The 19,574-nt window shown below is 49.3% G+C and overlaps 5 protein-coding genes across 5 annotated transcripts; 3 read left to right on the top strand and 2 right to left on the bottom strand.

Moving 5' to 3' along the window:
- Nucleotides 1-1,185: 1,185 nt before the first annotated feature.
- Nucleotides 1,186-3,034, top strand: MRS44_018398 (uncharacterized protein; the record flags this gene model as incomplete). The annotated part of the gene is made up of 7 exons (XM_065615891.1): nucleotides 1,186-1,192; nucleotides 1,317-1,592; nucleotides 1,644-2,089; nucleotides 2,170-2,546; nucleotides 2,631-2,758; nucleotides 2,816-2,901; nucleotides 2,957-3,034. The coding sequence occupies 7 exons, from the start codon at nucleotides 1,186-1,188 to the stop codon at nucleotides 3,032-3,034; spliced, it is 1,398 nt and encodes a 465-aa protein (XP_065471963.1).
- A 3,001-nt stretch (nucleotides 3,035-6,035) lies between these two features.
- Nucleotides 6,036-6,680, top strand: MRS44_018397 (uncharacterized protein; the record flags this gene model as incomplete). Its single annotated transcript, XM_046281475.2, has 2 exons — nucleotides 6,036-6,405; nucleotides 6,466-6,680. The coding sequence occupies 2 exons, from the start codon at nucleotides 6,036-6,038 to the stop codon at nucleotides 6,678-6,680; spliced, it is 585 nt and encodes a 194-aa protein (XP_046128612.2).
- Nucleotides 6,681-7,031: 351 nt separating this feature from the next.
- Nucleotides 7,032-8,700, bottom strand: MRS44_018396 (uncharacterized protein; the record flags this gene model as incomplete). Its single annotated transcript, XM_065615890.1, has 3 exons — nucleotides 7,032-7,398; nucleotides 7,664-8,073; nucleotides 8,152-8,700. 3 exons carry the CDS (start codon nucleotides 8,698-8,700, stop codon nucleotides 7,032-7,034), a joined length of 1,326 nt encoding a protein of 441 aa, XP_065471962.1.
- A 5,129-nt stretch (nucleotides 8,701-13,829) lies between these two features.
- On the bottom strand, nucleotides 13,830-14,898 carry MRS44_018395 (uncharacterized protein; the record flags this gene model as incomplete). Its single annotated transcript, XM_065615889.1, has 3 exons — nucleotides 13,830-14,102; nucleotides 14,155-14,447; nucleotides 14,556-14,898. 3 exons carry the CDS (start codon nucleotides 14,896-14,898, stop codon nucleotides 13,830-13,832), a joined length of 909 nt encoding a protein of 302 aa, XP_065471961.1.
- Nucleotides 14,899-15,031: 133 nt separating this feature from the next.
- MRS44_018394 (uncharacterized protein) lies at nucleotides 15,032-17,460 on the top strand (the record flags this gene model as incomplete). Its single annotated transcript, XM_065615888.1, has 5 exons — nucleotides 15,032-15,265; nucleotides 15,401-16,033; nucleotides 16,083-16,390; nucleotides 16,450-16,731; nucleotides 17,031-17,460. The coding sequence occupies 5 exons, from the start codon at nucleotides 15,032-15,034 to the stop codon at nucleotides 17,458-17,460; spliced, it is 1,887 nt and encodes a 628-aa protein (XP_065471960.1).
- Nucleotides 17,461-19,574: the final 2,114 nt, after the last annotated feature.

The raw sequence follows: 19,574 nt of genomic DNA, 5'->3' as shown, positions 1-19,574 counted from the left end.
ACTGGTACGTAACAAGTAAGCATACAGCCCTGATATGGCAGTATCCAAGGAGACCATACACCGTTTTACGGGCTATCCCCAAAGTAAGGATGATAACGCGCTCCGCTGTTGAATTGAGATGCTCGCATGATGTCACCTAAAACGCCTCCATAAGCATATCTGGTTTATGAGCATACTGCCTCGAAACCCTGATGACGTCATAAAACGATGGCACGTTGGTTACTGTTCCAAAATTGTCAAGGGGTTGCAACCTTGTTCCTCAAGTCCTGGCCTTAGATCACCACTACGCGTAAATATTTCTTATACTAAAGCTCATACCCATTTATAATTCCGGATCAGTCCTAAATAAATAAATCATTTTTCGCTATGGAAGACACTAAACTTCTGTTGGCGAGCGCCGTCATTTTTAATAATATTTAACGTCCATTCATCCCCATCCACGTCCAGGAGCTAGGTTCTGGCACGACGTCCGTGCCGATGGCAGCGTTGCTCATAGTATTCAGCGAGTAGTCTCGATGAGGCCTCGATATTAAAACGGGGTGTTAGACACTACCAGAGTCAGGGCTTAGTAACTGGTGGCCCCCTTTCTACTACAAATTTCTTTTACTAACATCTAAAGGGCATACTACGATGCTTGATGCTATTCCGGCACCTGCACCCGTGAGAGTTTGAATCGTCTGAATGGATCATCGTGCCGTGATGATCTCCAGATAGGCCATTGATTCTTGGGAATAGCGCCCGTGACGGAAAGAATAGGGGGCAATTCTATTCGTTTCTAAAGAGTCGAGATATAGCATTGTTGGTGGAACTACAATGACAGGGTTGTTTATTAATGTGCAGCTTGTTTATACCAAGAATGGCGCCAGCAGAAATGATGACGTGGGCCGGGGACAAGCCCCACATGTGGCAGTCTTGCTTCCAGCAACATAATAACCTTTGAGGGGCGCAGAGGTTGTCTGCCTTGTCTACTTGTCCAGGATTGGGCCAAATTTTGCTGTACAGGTGACTTGGGTGGCGGAAGCACACATGCGAGCTCGATGCTGCACCCAATCTCCGATGGAGACTCGGCGGCGTTTCTGCCATCCGTGTTTTTGGCGCTTCGATATATAATATGAGTAAGACGCCGGTGAGCGCTTGACCTAGCACTCCATTCCATAATTCTTTTGGTCTTAAGACTGACAGACCATGATTGGTAAGCAACAACCTCATTCCATCTCCGCCGCATTGAAGCCTTAGATTCCACTGCGCTTCTATCAATTGAAACTCGCGCCCGAGCCGCATATGCCGTCGCTAGCTAACCTTTTCCGCGTACGCAGCCTACCCAGCCTTTCGCAAGCAGGTCCGTCGCACTTGGTCAGGCAGAAACTCCGGCCGAAGGGTCAACCGCATCTACAGCGACGATGAAGCCGCCAACCCGGGGCTCGACCACGAGGGATCGCCGTTGCTTAGCGTACCACCCGTGAATGAGGAGCGCCATGGATTCATGAGGCGCTTATTTGACGGCACAAGCACTCCTGGCACAGACAGCCCGAATTGTCTGAACAAATGGCCAGCAAATGCTTTCCATGTCACCAAGGTTACGCTGATGAGCAGTAAGCATGTCTCTGCTGATTGATTGAACTACGACTGAATTGATGCGATAGACTACGTCAACATCCTGCTCCCATTTGTGCCACTAGGTATCATTGCCGGCGTGCTTGGTTGGAGCCCTGCGGCCGTGTTCTCGCTGAACTTCATCGCCATTATTCCCCTGGCAGCGGTGTTATCCTTCGCTACCGAAGAGATTTCCATCCCACTGGGCGAGACATTAGGAGGGCTGCTGAATGCCACTTTTGGCAACGCAGTTGAGCTCATCGTGAGTATCGTCGCCCTGAAGAAGAACGAAATCGAAGTCGTGCAATCGTCAATGCTTGGCTCCATTCTATCCAATCTTCTTCTTGTCATGGGCAGTAGCTTTCTGCTCGGCGGCCTTGTCAACATGAAGGATGATTCAGGCAACGGCACCGAGCAGACCTTCACCAGTGCGATGGCACAAACGACATGCTCCTTGTTAGCGCTGTCAGCCGCCTCAATGATCATTCCCGCTACTGTGAGCAGCCTCCCGGAGGCCATTCCACAAAACATTGTGCCACAATTAGCATCAGGAAGAAGACTAACCTCGATATGCAGCTCTACAGCCTCCTCAACAGCTCGGATCAGCACGGTAAAGCCGAAACCATCCTTTGGCACTCGCGGGGGACGGCCATCATCCTTCTTATCCTGTACGCCCTGTATCTGTGCTTCCAGCTGCGGACGCACAAGAATCTATTCAGCGAGGGGACTGGTGAAACGTACTCCGTTGATGAGGGAGAGGACGAGCCCGAATCAGTAATGAGTCCTTGGTCTGCTGCAGCGGTACTGGTTGCCGTGACCGTTGTTATCTCCTTCTGTGCAGACTACCTGGTTGGCAGCATCGACAGCATCGCCAAAAACGCGCACACCAGCAAGAGCTTTATTGGCTTGATCCTGATCCCCATTGTCGGCAACGCGGCCGAGCACGCCACGGCGTGTGTGATGGCCGTAAGAAATAAAATGGATTTGGTGAGTGATAACCTGCTTCTTTACGTTGTTGTCTTATTGTGAACTGACAGGTTACGTGAAAACAAGGCCACGGGTGTTGCAATCGGATCCAGCATCCAGATTGCGCTGCTGATTACGCCGTTACTGGTTGTCTTGGGTTGGGCAATGAATGTGCCGATGAGTCTGAACTTTAATATTCGTGAGTTATTATAAGGACGTAAGCGACTTTTAACACGCTAGCTGATGCTTGGTGCAGTTGAGACAATTATCTTCGCTGTATCTGTTTTAGTCGTGACGGGCACGGTGCAGGATGGGAAATCTAACTATCTGGAGGGAGCCATGGTGAGTTCATGTTCCGCTGCCCTTCTATACCTACAGCGTACTAATCACACTGCAGCTTGTGGGACTCTATATTATCATCGCTTTGACATTCTGGGCTATCCCCAGTGAGGTTTTGGGAAAAGCTATGGGCTGATTGCCGGGTTGCGATGTGCTGAAGGTTTGAAGGTTACGCGACGTATGGATTGATAAGCATGCATTTTGCTTTCATAGAGGTGCATTACCCGGAAGGAAGTGAACTCAGTATCGACCTTGGAACTTTTTAATAACCTTGGCGGTGTTTTCTTTAATAACAAGGCAGCCTTCTTTTATAAAAATGAAATAGTTTTGGAATTCGGGTAACTAACGAAAGTTGCTATACATACGAACGGAGAAACTAAGGTATGTCAAAATGGAAAAAACGAAACCATCTCTTCCCCACAACGCTCAATGCCGTTTTACCTGCGTCACGAAATTTGTCCGACGTCAGATAGCCCCGATCGCATGATAATCTTCAACTCACACTCATTAGTGTGAAAGAACAACTCTGCTTACCAGTTCCTAGCCTCGGCTATACTCTCAGGCTCACCCTGCGAATTTTCAGCAGCCTTAGAATAGATTTCATGGATATTGCTCTCTCTGTTTCCATCGCTTTCTTTCTCCTCTTGTTGTGCTCACCTGTTAGCGTCCTTGTCAAGATTGCTTAGGCTCAGTACTGGACAGTATGGATGTGATATAGTCTCCCTGTGGGGATGTTGACTCCCAGTCTCAACACTGCCCATGTTGGAGGCTTTCAGGCCTGCGAAAGCGCGAAGACCCATCGCATTCTAAATTACAGCGGTCATCGGCTTTAACGTAAAAGCTTTAATAATCCGTAACTTCTAAGGCCTATCTCGCTCTCCTAAAGCATAATTAATACTAGTGATTGCCCTCTCGATATTATCAGCTACCTCTAGGCGCGATCTAATTACGATACTTTTCTCACCCTCTGTAATCGCCTCCTTTAGCTCCTTGAGAGTAATTCCTGCGCGTCTCCTCTTCCGACTACTAGCAGGTGTATCGTTCAGAGGGAGATTACTAGTTGGAGGGCCCTGTGGCTATCGTCTCCAGGCTTGACTTGCCGCCGGCATGCTCTATGTTATTAACAAGGTAAGGGATACTCGTGGAGTTGCTAGGGGAGTCATTCTGAGCTGATTTGACCTTATACTTGTAGTTGCCAGCCTTTGGCTTGGTATTATGGCCTCGGTCGACAGCATGATAGTCTTTCAAGCCCTGGATAAGCTCTTCAAAGGCGGTTCAGCGTTCTTGTCGAACAAATCATTGGCAGGATCATCTAACGCAACGATAATATTACTAGATTTATCCTCCTCTTCTCGATCTTCCTCTTCTCGGTTTTCCTTCTAGAAGTTATTATCACTTAGTCTTTGTATATATTTCCCAGCTAGGGGATTATCCTAGAACATAGAAGCCTATATTTAGAAGTTAATTTCGTGACTAACTATTAAACCTTCTCTTACTACCCTGCCTTCTTATATAATAAAGAGCCTCTTAAGTTTCTCTTACTAGTATTTACTTATAAGAAGCTTTCCAGTCTCCTTAAAATAGTTAACTCTAGACTAGTTACACGCTGGCTTAAATACCTGCTAGAAACTCTTTAGATCCTTTAGCTTTCTCGTAAGTATAGCTATATCCTAATAATCATATAGAAACCTCGCTTAGAACTCAGGAAGTATGCTTATAAATAATAGACGATATTGCGCTAGCTTGTTTAATTAGAACTTACCCTTGATACGAGCTTCTTATAACTTATAGATAAACAACAAGGTCGCCTTGTTACTTTATGACTAGCTCTTCGGGCTACCAAGCTTTACTCCAGTGCTAGATTTAAATAGCAAGAGTAAGGTGTTGAATTGGGCCCTGTACGCAACAAGCTCACGTGGAACCCGAAGAAGGAAATTGGCCCAATTAGGCAAGAAGGAGGGGGAGCTGCGTATATCATAAGTGGCTATGACCTCAGACAGTCAGATTGAACAAAACAAGAACAACAACACAATTGTAGTCATCTTGGTGCCGCACGTGCTTTCTGACATAAGGCACCGCTAGTACCCTCACTATTCTTCTCAACTAACGGGATGGCCCTAGTGACTCTACCCTAGAAGTTTCTTTATGCTGCTGCTTATTTTGCATGAAATTTATAGTTCGAGAAGTCATTTCGTTAAACCCTCATCTATATAGCTTGAAAATAATACCTATTGCAGACTAAGTTAGTAACCATTCCTGAATATTATGATGACCTCACTGGGGGCGGGGAAAGGCGGTTACAGAAGAGGAATAGTCATGAACCTAACGGGGGTTGAGGTGCAAGACACCCCTTACACCAAATTTATGCGTTATGAAGTCCCTAGTCGAGACCGCGGTCTAAACGAATCGATCCCGGCATCTGACCTTTAAGCCCGCTTCACACCCATCCAGCGGCTGTCAAGTCATGCGACCGCTAATGGTTGATTTTCAGGGTCGCCAGTCATGGCGTCAGAGGAGTGTCATTTTTGACCATGGTGCGTCATTTGGCATAATTCCCCGGGAATTCTAAGCCATCCATGTTTCCCGAAGTTTTTGGGGTCATTGCTGCGTGCTCGTATAACCATAATGACGACTCCCCTGAGTTCCCATTAGCGCAACATTTCAGGGTTCGTCCCATCATTGGCCAAGGATCGACTCAAAGGCCTCGTGGCCATCGAAGCAAACAATCGCGGGTAAAATGAAGGCGTTGTCGGGTGACGCGGCCGGCTTAATCATTCACGAGAATTGTCCAGCAGCTGCATCTGGCGTTGAGATTACGAGACGAGTCTGGGGCTTCACTATTTAATGCAGAATTACTTAGCGCTTGTGAACGGCAAATTGGAGTCGATCAGGTACTACTGCCGCTAACAATCAAGGGAAAGAACGGCAGTTGATGAGTTTGTCCACTTTTCTCTGCGTATTTCCCTGATGGACATCGTGGAATCCGCGCTTAATGGCTTTGGTAGCGAGATAGACATGTAATCGCGTCATGGGAAAAGCTTGTACGAATCTATATCGCCTTGTGGATCACGAACAAATCAACATGCCGAGCCAGATAAGAGCCCTTTCAGAACGACTCACTCCTCGTTCCCTTAGCCATGCAGCACGAAACCCAACAAGAAGTCAATAGACTTCCTCGACATCCACATTCACTGGCACCCTTCCATACGCCCAGTGCGCTGAACCAAACATGCATTGCCATGGAGGACACCAAAATCCCGTTGGTAAGCGCCATCGTCTCCGACGATCCTGAACACCCATTCTTTCCCGCCCACGTCAAGGTGCCTGGTTACGTCGCGACGTCTTTACCAACAACAGCGTTACTCACGATATTCTTTGGGGCATTGGCGGCCATTTTGACGACGTCAAAAGTTTTTCTCAAGTGGTCGAACTTTATTCTTTCTAAAGGAGAAGTATGGACGGCATCATGGTTTATTCTATGTGGATTTATTCATCTCTTCTTTGAGGGTATGATATGTTCATACCATTTGGTTGATTACATTCCATATTTGCTAATGCATTGCTTAGGCTACTTTTCCTACAATTCCCTTGCTATGGGCAGCCGCACCGATCTCTTCGGTCAGCTCTGGAAGGAATACGCCCTCTCTGACTCCCGCTACATGACACGGGACCCGTTCGTCATCTGCATGGAATCCTGGTACAGCGTACCTTTGGGACCCACTATCCTTTCTCTGTGCCTACTATTACTATTGGCCACTCTCTCCGACACCCGCTGCAACTGATCGTGAGCTTGGGGCAGCTGTACGGCCTCATCTTATACTACGGAACGTGCGCATTTGAGGGGCTGGTTCATGCTGTGGTGTTGAGTCGTCCAGTACGGTTTTACTATTGCGTTTATTATGCCCTGTGCAAATCTTTTTGGTTATTTATACCTGGGTGGTTGATCTATTAGAGCGTGCGGGAGACATCGATGGCTTTTGCGAGGACCAAGTCGGCGGATAGGGCCAGGAAGATCTAGCAGACCCCTTACAAGAAATCGGAGGTTAACCTCGGTGCAAAGCGTGAGAACTTGCTTATCATATTCAATAACCTCATTTCAACCTACAACTATAGATTAGAACGAATTTTGTCGGCTACTGCTTGCAAAACGTCCAGACAATCTCAACCAGCCTGCTTCTCGTCCTCTTCTCATCAAAGACCTGGCCGTGATCCAGATCTTGAAACCAGATCACATCCAATCCATCATCTTTCCGCCCGAGATCCATCAAGTCCGTAGTTTCCAAGGCCCAATTGTCTGACCCCAGCAGATATGCCCGAATCGCTTTCGTGTCGATCACACTGTCTCTGCCGGCCAAGACCACAGTCACTGGACGATCTTGGATGTCCTCCTTCCATAACAAGTTATCAGCCCAGAAGAAGCGGCGGAATAGCGTGTGAGAGATGCCTATATCCTTGGAACCAAAGTAGGAGAGTAGATACTCGTTGGGTTGACTTGGCCTTCTACATATCTAGTGTTTGAGTTTAGCCAATATCGTCAGTCTTGGGACAGAGCCGGCATACAAAATTATAGGCCACGTCAGGTAGATGAAGTAGAAAAGACACGGGGTCAATAAATAAAATGGGGCCAATATTTTGTGAGATCTCCGGGCTACGGAGGAGTTGCGCGGCAACCACACTTCCGTATCTTCACACGGTCAATATCAATAAGTAGGGGAATTGAGTCACTCCAGGGGATGGTACTTACGAATGTGATACCAAAACACACCTCTCCCACCCATGTGCGGTCAATGTGCGACGAATCTCATCACACATTTCCTCTTTCGACATTGCCTCGTATGTTATCCTAGAGCTTACCGACATAATCTCTATAGCGATAATCCCAACCTGCCCATCGGAGGGATCCTCGTCAACTTCGGCATTTACGTCGGCTAAGAAGTTTATGTATGGGTAGAGCCCCACGCCGATGCCGTGGATGAACAGAATAGGCAGCCTTGTCTTGGACGTATGTGGACGGTGCCAGTAAGTGAGGCTCTTCGCAGGGGAGGCACAGGTCGCAAACAGAGTGAAAAGACGTGGGGGAAAGATGGTGAGAAACTGCCGAAACGACGTGCGATGAAAGTTGAACGAGTGGTATCGTAAAGAGATAGACGCTATCGTGTCGACAACAAACACACACTAGAGTAGTACGAGCAGAGTTAGCAACCTGGTTTACATGAGCCAGTACTTGGGCGCGTAGCCCTGTGAGTAACTGACTAGATACCACGTTAAGCTCCGATGCAACATCTCGACCTTGTCGAGAGTCAATCGGAGACATTTGGCATTTCCGCGGCCAAGCTCCAACTTCCTGCCCAGCAACTTCTCTATCTCTTGAGTATACTCTTCTAATTCCTCTTCATAGGCTGGATCATGCTCTCCGGTGTTCAAGAATGCCCACCGGAAGAAGTCTTTGACGTTATCACGCTTAATCTCGGACGTTGGCGCATTCCGGAACCATTTTCTTAGGTACTGAGCCGGGTCGGGAATGTTATTGTGGCATTGTAGGAACAACTTCCGGCGATCGGCGCGACAGGGCGGGACGGGGTGTTTTGCGGCCCTCTGAAGGTATTCTTTGAGCGGTAGGTAGACAGCTAAATAGAAAAGAGCCTCCAGAGCGAGCCACGCCTGTAGTACTCGCGGGAACTGAAATGGAAGACGGACTAGCAGTCTGACCAATGAATAAACGACGCTGAGGGGTGCGACGAGGTGTAAGAGGAATATAGATGTGCGAATGAAGATGTAGTCCCATAGCGATGTTCCCGCCATGGTAGCGCAGACATGTTGTTTGGCGGCCTCACGGGAAACATGTATGTTGCCATGTTCTAGCTTAGGCGGTCATTGTTTTCTATGAAGGGTAGAATTGTGATACTTATGTTAGAAATATCCCGATCTAGATAAATCTGTAGCGTCATAATAACGTAATGTTTGTTGGATACAGTCAAGTCGATTTGTTGGGACCTCGCACGTGCCGTTGTCCCACTTACAAATGCCTTGGTTGAAGCATGTGCTAAACCTGGCATGTGAAAGCAATTGCTGCAGGGATGATTCTGCCGAGTACACGGTGGCATTATCTAATTATCGTGGCTTGATCCTAACTGGACACCAGCAAAGAGGCGGGTAGAGATTGCGCAAGCAATTACCGCTGGACCGACCGGAGCGTGTCATCACGATGAACTTCCTGAGGCTGCAGACGATACAAATAGACCACTATTATGTACGTAAATTACCAAAAACAAGCCACTGCGATGCAAGGAGCACATGGTCAGAGCAGCCGCCAAGGGCCTCTCGGCGGCTATGTGTCTGAGAAGGCTCAAGATGCTCTTACCACGGACAGCGAGACATCTTTTCATTGTGACCGTTACACCGGCCATGGACTACGCCTCTAATGTGTGGTCGCACGCGTGTGGAGTGAGACAGCTGAGCTGGCTAAACAGAGCACAGGGGATAGGGGCACAAGCAATCACGGGCGCCTTCCAGACAGTGTCGACAGCAGTAGCCGAAGCAGAAGCAAGCATCCAAACGGTATGCAAACGGCATGCTCAGGCCGGCACGAGGCTCTACATCAGTGTTCGGACTGCCCAAGGCGCATCCGCTTGCGACACTCAAAGTGTCAGCGAGCCGAAAACATATCTCGCTGATAAGGAGACTGGCACTTGGGCATGAGGAGAGCGAAACGGAGCGGATGGAAATGACCCAAGCATATGCGGTGCCGTCGTGGCACGACCGTATGTCGCTAATATGCGAACCTAACCGAGAATGCGCGGTGGCAGCAGCCAACAGTGTTAAGGACATCGTGATCGCGACCAGCCCCTCCGAGAGAGGGGGACTGGTAGGCATGGGAGGCATCATCTGCCACAGACCAACTGGGCGAGCAGATGATGTCGTGGCCAGATATGCTGTCACCATCGGTCCGAGAGATGAACAGAACCCACACACGACAGAGTTAGAGGCAATAGCGATGGCATTGAGATGCATGCCCTAGGGACTACGGCGCCGAGAGCTGACTGTCCTGTCGAGTAACCGGTCAGCCACTAGAAGCAATCATGCGGCCGCGACGACAGTCGGGATAGTGCACTATTCAACAGATCCATCATCACATCAAACGATTGGGAAAAGAAAGCAACGCCGTCAAATTGACGTGGGTGCCTTCCCAAGAAGAAGACTTTACTAGGGGGCCCAAGGCGAAGACAGAAGCTCGGAGAGCAACCGAAGCGGAGCATATGCCAGAGAAACCACTAGATCGAGCTCGTTCCACGCGGATGAGACTGGCGATCACCCAGCTGCGACTGCAACGGACGTTGCCTTACAGTGTAGGTAAATACTCAAAAAGAGCCAACAAAATATTACCAGGTGAACATACGCGCACTCTATATGACGAACTGCAGAGATGCGAATCAGACGTGGTCTCGCAGCTTCGCACGGGGATGGCGGGGATCAACGGCTACCTGCACAAAATAGGCGCAATCGAATCGGACATGTGACTGTGGACAAGCAGTAGAGACGGTAGAACATGTTCTCTTTCGATGCACGAAGTGGTATGCACAGCGTGAATACCTGCGACGGATTGGACTAGCAAAAATAGGAAACCCTTCGTTCTTAGGAGGAAAGTCGGCATCGGACGGTGACGACTGGGCACCTAACCTTACAGGCGGCCCGAGCGGCGATCAGGTTTGCAATTGAGACGGAAAGATTGAGCGTGAACCAGGAGATATCAACACAATAACCATCATGCTCGGGAAATACTAACATTCAGCAGCCTAAAGTTGGCAGACCATGCTTCAGCTGCTGAGGATAGGATGCTGAACACTTGGAGAAACTGGTCTTCATGCAGGCCTGTCAACTCTGCCTAAATCCTCTGATGCCAGGATCAGGTCGATTGTCGTCTCGCTGTGTGCGCCTTGCCATGTCTTCGTGCCTCTGCATAGCAGGCTCTTGAGGGAGCAATCGTTCATCAAGTCAATGATCGGGTCGGCCTTCTCCTTGCCTCGCCAAGGATACGTCGTCTCCTCCCCATAGCTGGTCGTGGGTGGAGTTCACGTTGTGGCTGCTGCAACGACTGTCGGAGCGGAATATGACTAATTCCGACGACTAGAATTGAACAAGTCTAGAGAAAGAAACCGACGCGGGAATCGAACTTGCGACCTCCGAAGCCCCGCTGGCTAAGCTCCGGTCGGGCTCGTCAGTGTGTGCACGGAGCAGAGTCTGGGTAAGTACATTTGAATTTCGAATTGATCGCATTACCACAATAGCCCCGGGTTTCTCTAGCCCAGTCGAGCACCAGCGCCTTCTGGGATCCATCTCTGTCTACTTATTCGATACTGTTTCCTCCACCAGCTTTTTATTCTTCGAATTTGTTGACAATGCGCTGCGCCTCCATTCCACTAAGCTCGCCTCCACGGCCTTTTGCTGATGCTTGACGGCGTTGCGCAAACCGCGGTCCATGTCACGCAGCTCCTGAATGATAAGCTGGATGTCACTCTCTGCACTATTTACATTTTTAGCTTCAAGCACCACTAGTTCAGACTAGGTAACACGCACACATCTTTGGGCTCGAAAGTACCGCCCGTAGCCGCCATGCTACTTGTCTTTGCGGGGACTGTTGTTGCCCACCTCCCGGGCTAAGGACTTATTGAAACCAAGATGTGGGATGCATAGGATCTGGCCGGCAGAAGACGGGATTCAGAAGTTGGCTCTACATGAAATTGTATTCTACCATGAAGGTAGTCTTATACTCGAGTCCAACTCTCGATATGATGGAGAGGTTCTAGACGGCGGTCTATTCGCCAGAGTGCCGAAGACAATAATACGGAGAAGCAAGGCCTAGACCACCAGGAAAGGAGGGGGGTGAAACCCCATTATGCACCCCGGAGCAACTCCCCCGACGGCGGGGAGGCCCTGTGTTGCCACCTGGCCAATCAAAGTGAATCATTCACATGGCAGCCAAAGCCACGCAGGCCCCTCCGTGTCTTAAGCGCTCCGCTGTCAGTCTCCGCTCAGCGCTCAAACCCAGCAGGCTCTCGGATATGCCTCATTGTCTGTCCCTCCTCTGAAACCGCTCTCCAGTGGCTCATTTCCTAGTCAAGTAATCCGACAAGCCCCGACCCTAAGCGCTCAGGGAGATGAGACGGGATCCCGGATCCTCGGGACACTCACCCAGTCCCACAAGGCAGCATCACATAAATCCTGACCATACTGTTTCCGTCCTTAGAACACCCATCATCAAGGGAAAAACATGATACATCACGGCAGGTGGTTCGACAATAACAGTTAGCAAAGCACGCAGCTGAAAAATAGAAGACTAGAGTCAACTAAACTAGAAATCCCCAGGATTGAGGGCTAGAACTGGGATACCACCCAGGAGATTAACAGACGTTTCCTTTGACGGCCAGAGACCAGTTCCCCATCAAGAACCACGAACCAACAGGCGCGTGTTACTTATTCTCGAGCGTTTACTACGGATCCCTTCGATTGTCGGGAGGCTCCAGTAGGTAACTCGCCCCACGCTACCCCTGTCACATGAGCAGTACCTGCGGGGAACCTAAAGACGCGTCATTAATCATTCCCACCTAAAACACCGTACAAATCATTTTGAAGTTATCAATGAGTTCTCAATCAATCCCTGCCGATACCCTCAATGCATATGACGACCAGAGCTTCATCAGGTAGGATAACAGCCGCCGAGAGCATGAGTATGGCCGGTCAGCAGCAATAAAAGGAGGCATCAATCAAGGCGGGGATGTAAGCAGTGTGATGTCGCGATTTGTAACTCAAAATATTGTTGGGACTTCTATCACTGGCTAATTTAGGTGAGAATAATGTACCTTTCATGCTCTCATATTTGATTGGTTAGACACCCCTGTAGTGACCTAACTGGAGCCTCCTGTCGAAGGGATAGTACTGTTGCCCAAAGCCAGCTCTACGGTTCTTAGGAACAGAAACAACGACGGCTTTCATCCCGGAGTTGAGGCTTGGAAAATCCGCAAGAAAACAGAAGATGCTTTAACGTCCCTAGCCACAATAGCCCACCAACTTCATCCGGGTCGCTCATGATATTTCATCCTGGAATTCATACCTGCTACGGTAGCCGCTTTGGATTAAAAAGTTTTGGTATCGGAAGAGCTGCGCATCGAGAGTCAGAATGCCCAGAATCAGACTGCCTTCAAAGCATATACGCGGACACACAGACGCGCAGTGCAGCCATGCATTTTTTCAGGGCTTTCATCTCATCTCGGGCTGGGGGAATGAAGACCTCCCTGGAACTATGAAGTTAGTGTCTTGAGAGTTCCCCTGGATCTTGGGATAGCATTTCCGGGGAGTATGAACTGTGGCGTCCAATCATGATGAGTTGCTTCATGTCATTCATTTCCTTCACACCGAAAAATGACTTGCCAACATGATCTTCCACAGGCTGCAACTGTGATCTTCAACAGGGGCAAGGTCCGGGGTCTCTGACTCTCTCTTCAGCTTCTCTCTCACTGTCGACCGTCAATCGGATAGAGCTCCGTCACAAGTTAGCAAAAGCGGTGGCCGCCTTCGCCTCCGACTCCGACTACCGTCTCAGGCTGGGCACATGCCAGTTTGAGCCGCCGGGGTAAGGGTTCAGTGAACCGACGACTGCGCCTGAGGGTAGTACACGGCATATATGTTCCAGGCGGACTGCTGCTGCTGGTGATGCGACATGTAGGGGTGAGAATGGGGAGTGCCGGGCTGTAGTGGAGGATTGCTGAGGCGGAACCCGGCGTCTAGACACTAAGTGTGACTAACCTCCTCGCCAGACCTCACGTCGGGCAAAGGAAGTTCTTGCGGAATCGCACCGTGGTCGTCATACTCCATCTTGACAACGCCCTTGTGGCACACGGCGCTTATGCTTGAGGAGCTGGTGTTGGAGGGGAGGATCAAGATGGGCCCGCTGATTGGATATAGCCAGCGCTATAGTTGTCGGCTGATGATGATGGGCTCGAGATATTAGAGGGGACAGGGCAAGAGACGGTGCCCGCCCAGGATTCGCAGTTGTTGGATAGAGGGACGTATTGTTGGCTGTAGCCGGGGAAGGAGTTATAGTCGCCAGGGAATGGTGACCCGCGAGGGCTAGGAATGGCATCGCTACCAGTGCTGAGGTTGTCGTCGTAAACTATTGATGTTAACAAGAGCTCATCTGGCAAGGAGAGCTATCGTAGAGTTAGACCTAGTGCAGGGCACGGTAATGAAAATCATTGGCACTCCCATATTCTCCTTGAGTCGCATCAGCTCTTCCTCGAGCGCCTTGTTGAGGCGCAATAGCTCTTGGACGGTCTGGTCGCCGCTCTGCTTGCTCTTGAGCTCCTCCAACTCGCGCTCCAACTCGCGCTCCAACCGCTCGATGTGCTCCTTGGTGCGGGCGCGGATGGCCCTCCGGGCCTTTCGATCGTTGGCAGGATAACGCCGTAAGCCAGTTGGGCAGGGATTCGCGGAGCCGAACCGAATACTGGTGGAGATTGAGGTTGAAGAAGCAAAGGCGGGAAATTTGGGGGCAGCTGGTCATGGATGTAAACATGACGAAGTGGGGCGTCACGGATCAATATTCGGGGCTTCGGCTGCCGCGCCGAACCCCAATAACCGAATAAACCAACCAACCAACCAACCAACCCAAGCCGGGCTCGGATGGACCTTGACCTGGAGTAATCCGAGGCGCGGTCCATTTGAGGTCCTCGAATGGACCATTACATCGAGTATCCTTGACGAGGGTCTTGTCGAGGCCCTCGGATTGATTGTTGAGCGCTCTTCCTCTGCTGTTTGTCGACAGCGCTCATCGATTGCTTTATTGAAAGCGGGCGCGGCGAGATCGCATATTGAGCTTGACGGCCTGTGCATCGCCGCATATTTCGCTTGATCAACGTCACATCCTGCGACGATCTTGCACATGTGCGGAAACACGGCCGCGCCCCATTGTGTTGCGGGGCTGTCAGCGTTGCTGACGCGGAGCATTGTGTCCGCCGCCTACACAATGATAGAATTGGCGAATCCCCGCTTATCACGTTTCTTTGTCTCCTTGTCATTCCCGAGTTGGTTCACTTCCATGAATTGTACCCCGCTTCTACCTCGTGCCCTTCTGCTCTCAATGGTGCCAAACTCTCAAATGTCCTCCTCTCGTCCACTTCCAAGTCCATCTCTCGGCGACAACGGATTACCTTCGGGTGTCCCCGGATTTCGTACACTTTTACCAGCTCCAGTTTCGAATTCTGAGGGCACTAGCTCTGGCTCCGACCGCGGACCATCTCTGCGATCCCATCTCCCTCCTCGAGTCAACCTGACAAAGATCGCCTGCGAACCGTGTCGGAAACGAAAGGCCAAAGTACGTGCGGAGGTCGACAGGTCCATGTTTCTTCTGGGAAATCTGACAAGTTCCGCCCGCTAACTCCCCATCTCTCCCACGCAGTGCTGTGGCGAACGTCCGAAATGCAGGGCTTGCATTAACAGAGGTCTCGAGTGCCATTACCAAGCTTCAGATCGAGACCTGCATGGCCTGAAGCGCAAATATGATGAGATACAAGAAAAGACCAACACATACGAACAACTCTACCACCTCCTGAGGTGCCTGCCAGAGCGAGAGTCCTATGGCATCCTCCGCAGACTTCGCGAGGGCGCCGACGTTGCCACAACTATGCGGCAGGTGAAAGACGGCGACCTTCTTCTACAGCTGGCATGGGCGCCAGAGACACGACTTCGTTACGAGTTCCCTTATTCCACTTCCATGCCAGCGGCTCTGTTATCACCGGGTAGCCCGTATCTCGGCTCACCAGTATTCCAAACTACGTTTCACGCTCTGCCGCAGTCAGCAGAGCAAACGGAGGCTTGGGCAAGCCCGTCCGAGACCATCTACATGACGCCGTATCACGCAGCAGAACTGATTGACCCTCACATACCAAGCATTCAAGTTTCCAAGTGGACATCGGTTGAGTCAGACGATGAGTTGCTGCGAACACTCTTGCGAGCGTACTTCCTCCATGACTATGCGAATTACACTTGTTTTCAGAAAGACATCTTCCTCCAGGCCATGAGAGACGGCGATGCTCGCTTTTGCTCTCCTCTACTCGTCAACGCTGTCCTGGCCGAAGCGTGTGTAGGTTACGAGAACGCAACAACACGTAGACCTGCTAAATCTCTCTCAGCATAGTTATAGTGGAGTCACCCACCGTGCCCAGCTTTGGAGACCAGAGACTCTGGGCTACAGGTTCCTCGAAGAGGCGAAACGACTTTGGGAGCTGGAGAGCGGTAAGGTCAAGCTCACCACTCTGCACGCCGCATTGGTGTTGCATATCATCTATACCATCAATGGGATGGATCAGGTCGGCATATCGTATCTGCTTCAGTCGGTTCAATTGGCGCAGGACCTGAAGCTTTTTGCACCGGAGCAAGAGAAAGGGAGAAAGAGGGCGGCCCGTGTATTTACTGCCTGGGCCCTATATCGCTGGCAATCGTGAGCCCTTTTACTCCATGTTGTACATAATCTGAGGAAGGCTGATGAACGGCTGACAGAATGCAGGGCTTCCACTGCCTCAGAGCTCCCCTGATCAGAGAACCTCCAGCGACGCCTATGCCAGACCTAGACGAGGAACCCTCGTGGTACGGGGAACTCTGGTTGAGATACCCGCCTAGTTCGACACTCTTCCCAATGCACTTTGGATATGTCTATCGAGCTCAAACGGAACTACGTCGTATTGCGAATGGCATTGCCTGTATCATATCCGAGGGCCAAAATATGACTCGGAGTTTGACAGCAAGCGAACTGGCTCATTTCCGAAAGGAACTCGACGACTGGTACGATGCTGTCCCAGAACCTATCAAGTCACACAAGGCGGTGCTACCGTGCCAACTCATAATGCAATAAGTTTCAAAAGATAATAAGAATACACTACGCAGTCCTTGAGGCTGACATATAGGCAGCATGGAGTACTGTGTTCTGCTCTTCAAGGTTGCCCAAATGGTGCCAGAAGAAACGGAGTTGCGCCCATCAACAGGTCCTGGAGCAGTCAAAGATGAGACTCGATCCCCCAAGCTGTCGCGTACGCTTTGAGATGTCTCGAAACTGTACTTCGTCTCTACTACCTCCGCCACAGCTTCAAGCACACCGACACATTCCTGACCTACTTCCTCTCCATCCTAGCAAATATGACCATCGAGAGCATGAATAGCGATTCAGTATCCCTGGATGATGTGGAAACTCTCAAGATCCTACGCGCAACACTTATCCTCGCTGTCAAAGGCCTCTACGACCAAGGCCAGCACGTGTACGTCTCGTCCGTTATCTGCCGGCTGATGCGGGACCGCATGACGGACGGAGACATGAATGCGCTGAGGCGACACACGACGTGGGAGGACGACCAGCCGCTGGTGCCGCAGTATGTTAGGTCGGCGTTTCCGGTGAAGATTGTGAAGCTGGATGAGGATTGGCAGATGGAGACGGTGGAGAATCTGACCAAGAAGTATGATCAATTGGCACTTGAGGCGAGCGAGAGCGCAAGTGGTAGGGCCCATGACGCCGGATAGGAGGTCCAAGCATGCTGTATGAAAGCTGTTAATTGACTGACCCGTCCTCCGAGTCAATGAACTTGACAGTAAATCTAACACCTAGCATACGTGAGCTGCCAGCTTTCACGTCTTCGTGTTTTTGTGCTGGCGATTGTATACCTGCAAGTCTCTGCCCGCACCGAGTCACATCTTGTTTGGTCTGGTTTAAGACAAGTATTGACTTGGGAACTAGTGTCTCGCGCGAAGCTGCCATGGTCCAGGACTCAAATGGCGGGAACGCGGGCAGACCCTTAATGAATCCTTCGCCAAGAATAGGCGTGAGGGTTTCCAGCTGGGCACAGCCTGATGGTGGTTCGTATCCACAAATCTATGTCATCATCAGCTGGGGCAGAGGTGACGTTGTCGATACTAGGGTTCCGTCGAGGTATTTTACATGACAAAAACCTCTCATTGGCCGATGTCCATTTCTTCTCCACTATTTTCTAAATCGGTCTCTTCCCAACCCCAGCCATCCACAAAAATGGAGTCTTGGAAGGTGTTGTCTACCTTCATCAGCCGAGCAACATCAACTATCTCCCAGTTTTTAACAACCATTGGTTCTGCCCGATTATCTTTGACAGTCTTAAGCCTCTCTAGCACCCAACTGCTTATATAGATAAAGTGACCTTGTCAGTGCTAAGCGGACTAAGCCGATTCCGAAGCTTACAATGAAGGTAGTTCGTAGTGCTGAAGGAACGCTCTGAAGGAACAGAGTTCGCCAAAGATCCTAGAATTCTTCTTACTAATGTAGCCAACTTAACTCCCATAGACCCAAAGTATCCCCACGTGCGTAAGACATAATAGTGAGAAGGCATATAAGAAGTCTTCGGCTATTCCTGATAGATCTGCAAGGTTGGGCCAAAGAGAGCACCTTCGCAAGAGTATTATACTTAGGACTTGTCAATCTGCCTCCTCCTCTTCTTCCCTATTAATAGCCTTAGCCTTTAGGGAATTGAGGACTATAGCATTATATACATATACCTGAAGAGCCTCTCTATTCACTAGTGAAGATATAATAGCTCTAAGTTATATTCTCTAACAAGTGATGGCTAGTGTAACGAAAGCCTTCTGTTTACTGTAACACTCAAACTAATAAGCATGAAGTCGTGCAAGTTGGAGCCTGGCCTTCTTAAAGAATATAATAATTCTTGTAACTTTCTTAAGGACTACCGGTAAAGCCCATCTCTTCAATTCCACAATGTCTTTCACCAGAAGTTAAAGACCATAGAAATCACATAAAATAAAGAAATAATACCTAAAGTTAGACATATTCTTTATCTCAGCGTGGAGTTTCTATATTATCGAGCATATACCTGTGCAGATAGTATTTATACAACGTAATCCTGAAAGTCCTCTTCTTCCTTTATAAATATATCTTCCAAAAGTGGCTGAATTAAGCAAATAATATTCAAGACTATATACTCCTCATTCTATATATTAACAGTCTTCTAATAGAATATAACTGAGTTGGGAACTAAAATTGAAATATTAACAATACAGTTATTGCTTACATTATCGGAACCATTAAAGATAATATTGAGATAATCAGCATCGTCGAGGATCTCCTTAACTTAGACTTAGTAATCTTGGTAGACTTCAGGCAGCATAGAGGTAATTTAATCACCGCTAGGGGGGTTGTACACTGGATTGAGCATTTGGATGAACTTAATGATACCAGAGTCTTCGAAGGTAGTATATGGCTTGCCAGACTTAAAGATGGCGAGGGCTGCAGCTCAATCAAATTAATCTTTAGACTTTCAATCTATCATAGACAGAGCTATAGTAATTCAGGGCTGGCGATCAACATAACCTGTAGCTTATTAGAAACCAAGACAGTCTTTAACAAGGTGATTCTGTTGCCATTGGACGTGCTTGGCCATTATTTTAGAGCAGTATTTACACCGAACACAAAGTTTAGTAAACTTCCCCCTCCTGGACGAATTGGGGCCGCTTCAAAGTATTCATGAACACCATGGGTTTTAAGGCGACCGCCTTTGTTACTCATAGTGACAGTCACATATCCATTGCTTTTCAACACCGAAGATGGGAATGTGGTGATGATTTGTGCGTCTCATCGGTGATTTTGCAATGCA

This window comes from Fusarium solani, assembly GCF_023522795.1.
Source record: "Fusarium solani strain SB1 chromosome Unknown bctg00000016, whole genome shotgun sequence".
In the NCBI taxonomy this organism is placed as follows: Eukaryota; Fungi; Ascomycota; class Sordariomycetes; order Hypocreales; family Nectriaceae; genus Fusarium; species Fusarium solani.
The sequence above is the reverse complement of the archived record's forward strand: the minus strand, read 5'-3'. Positions and strand labels throughout refer to the sequence as shown.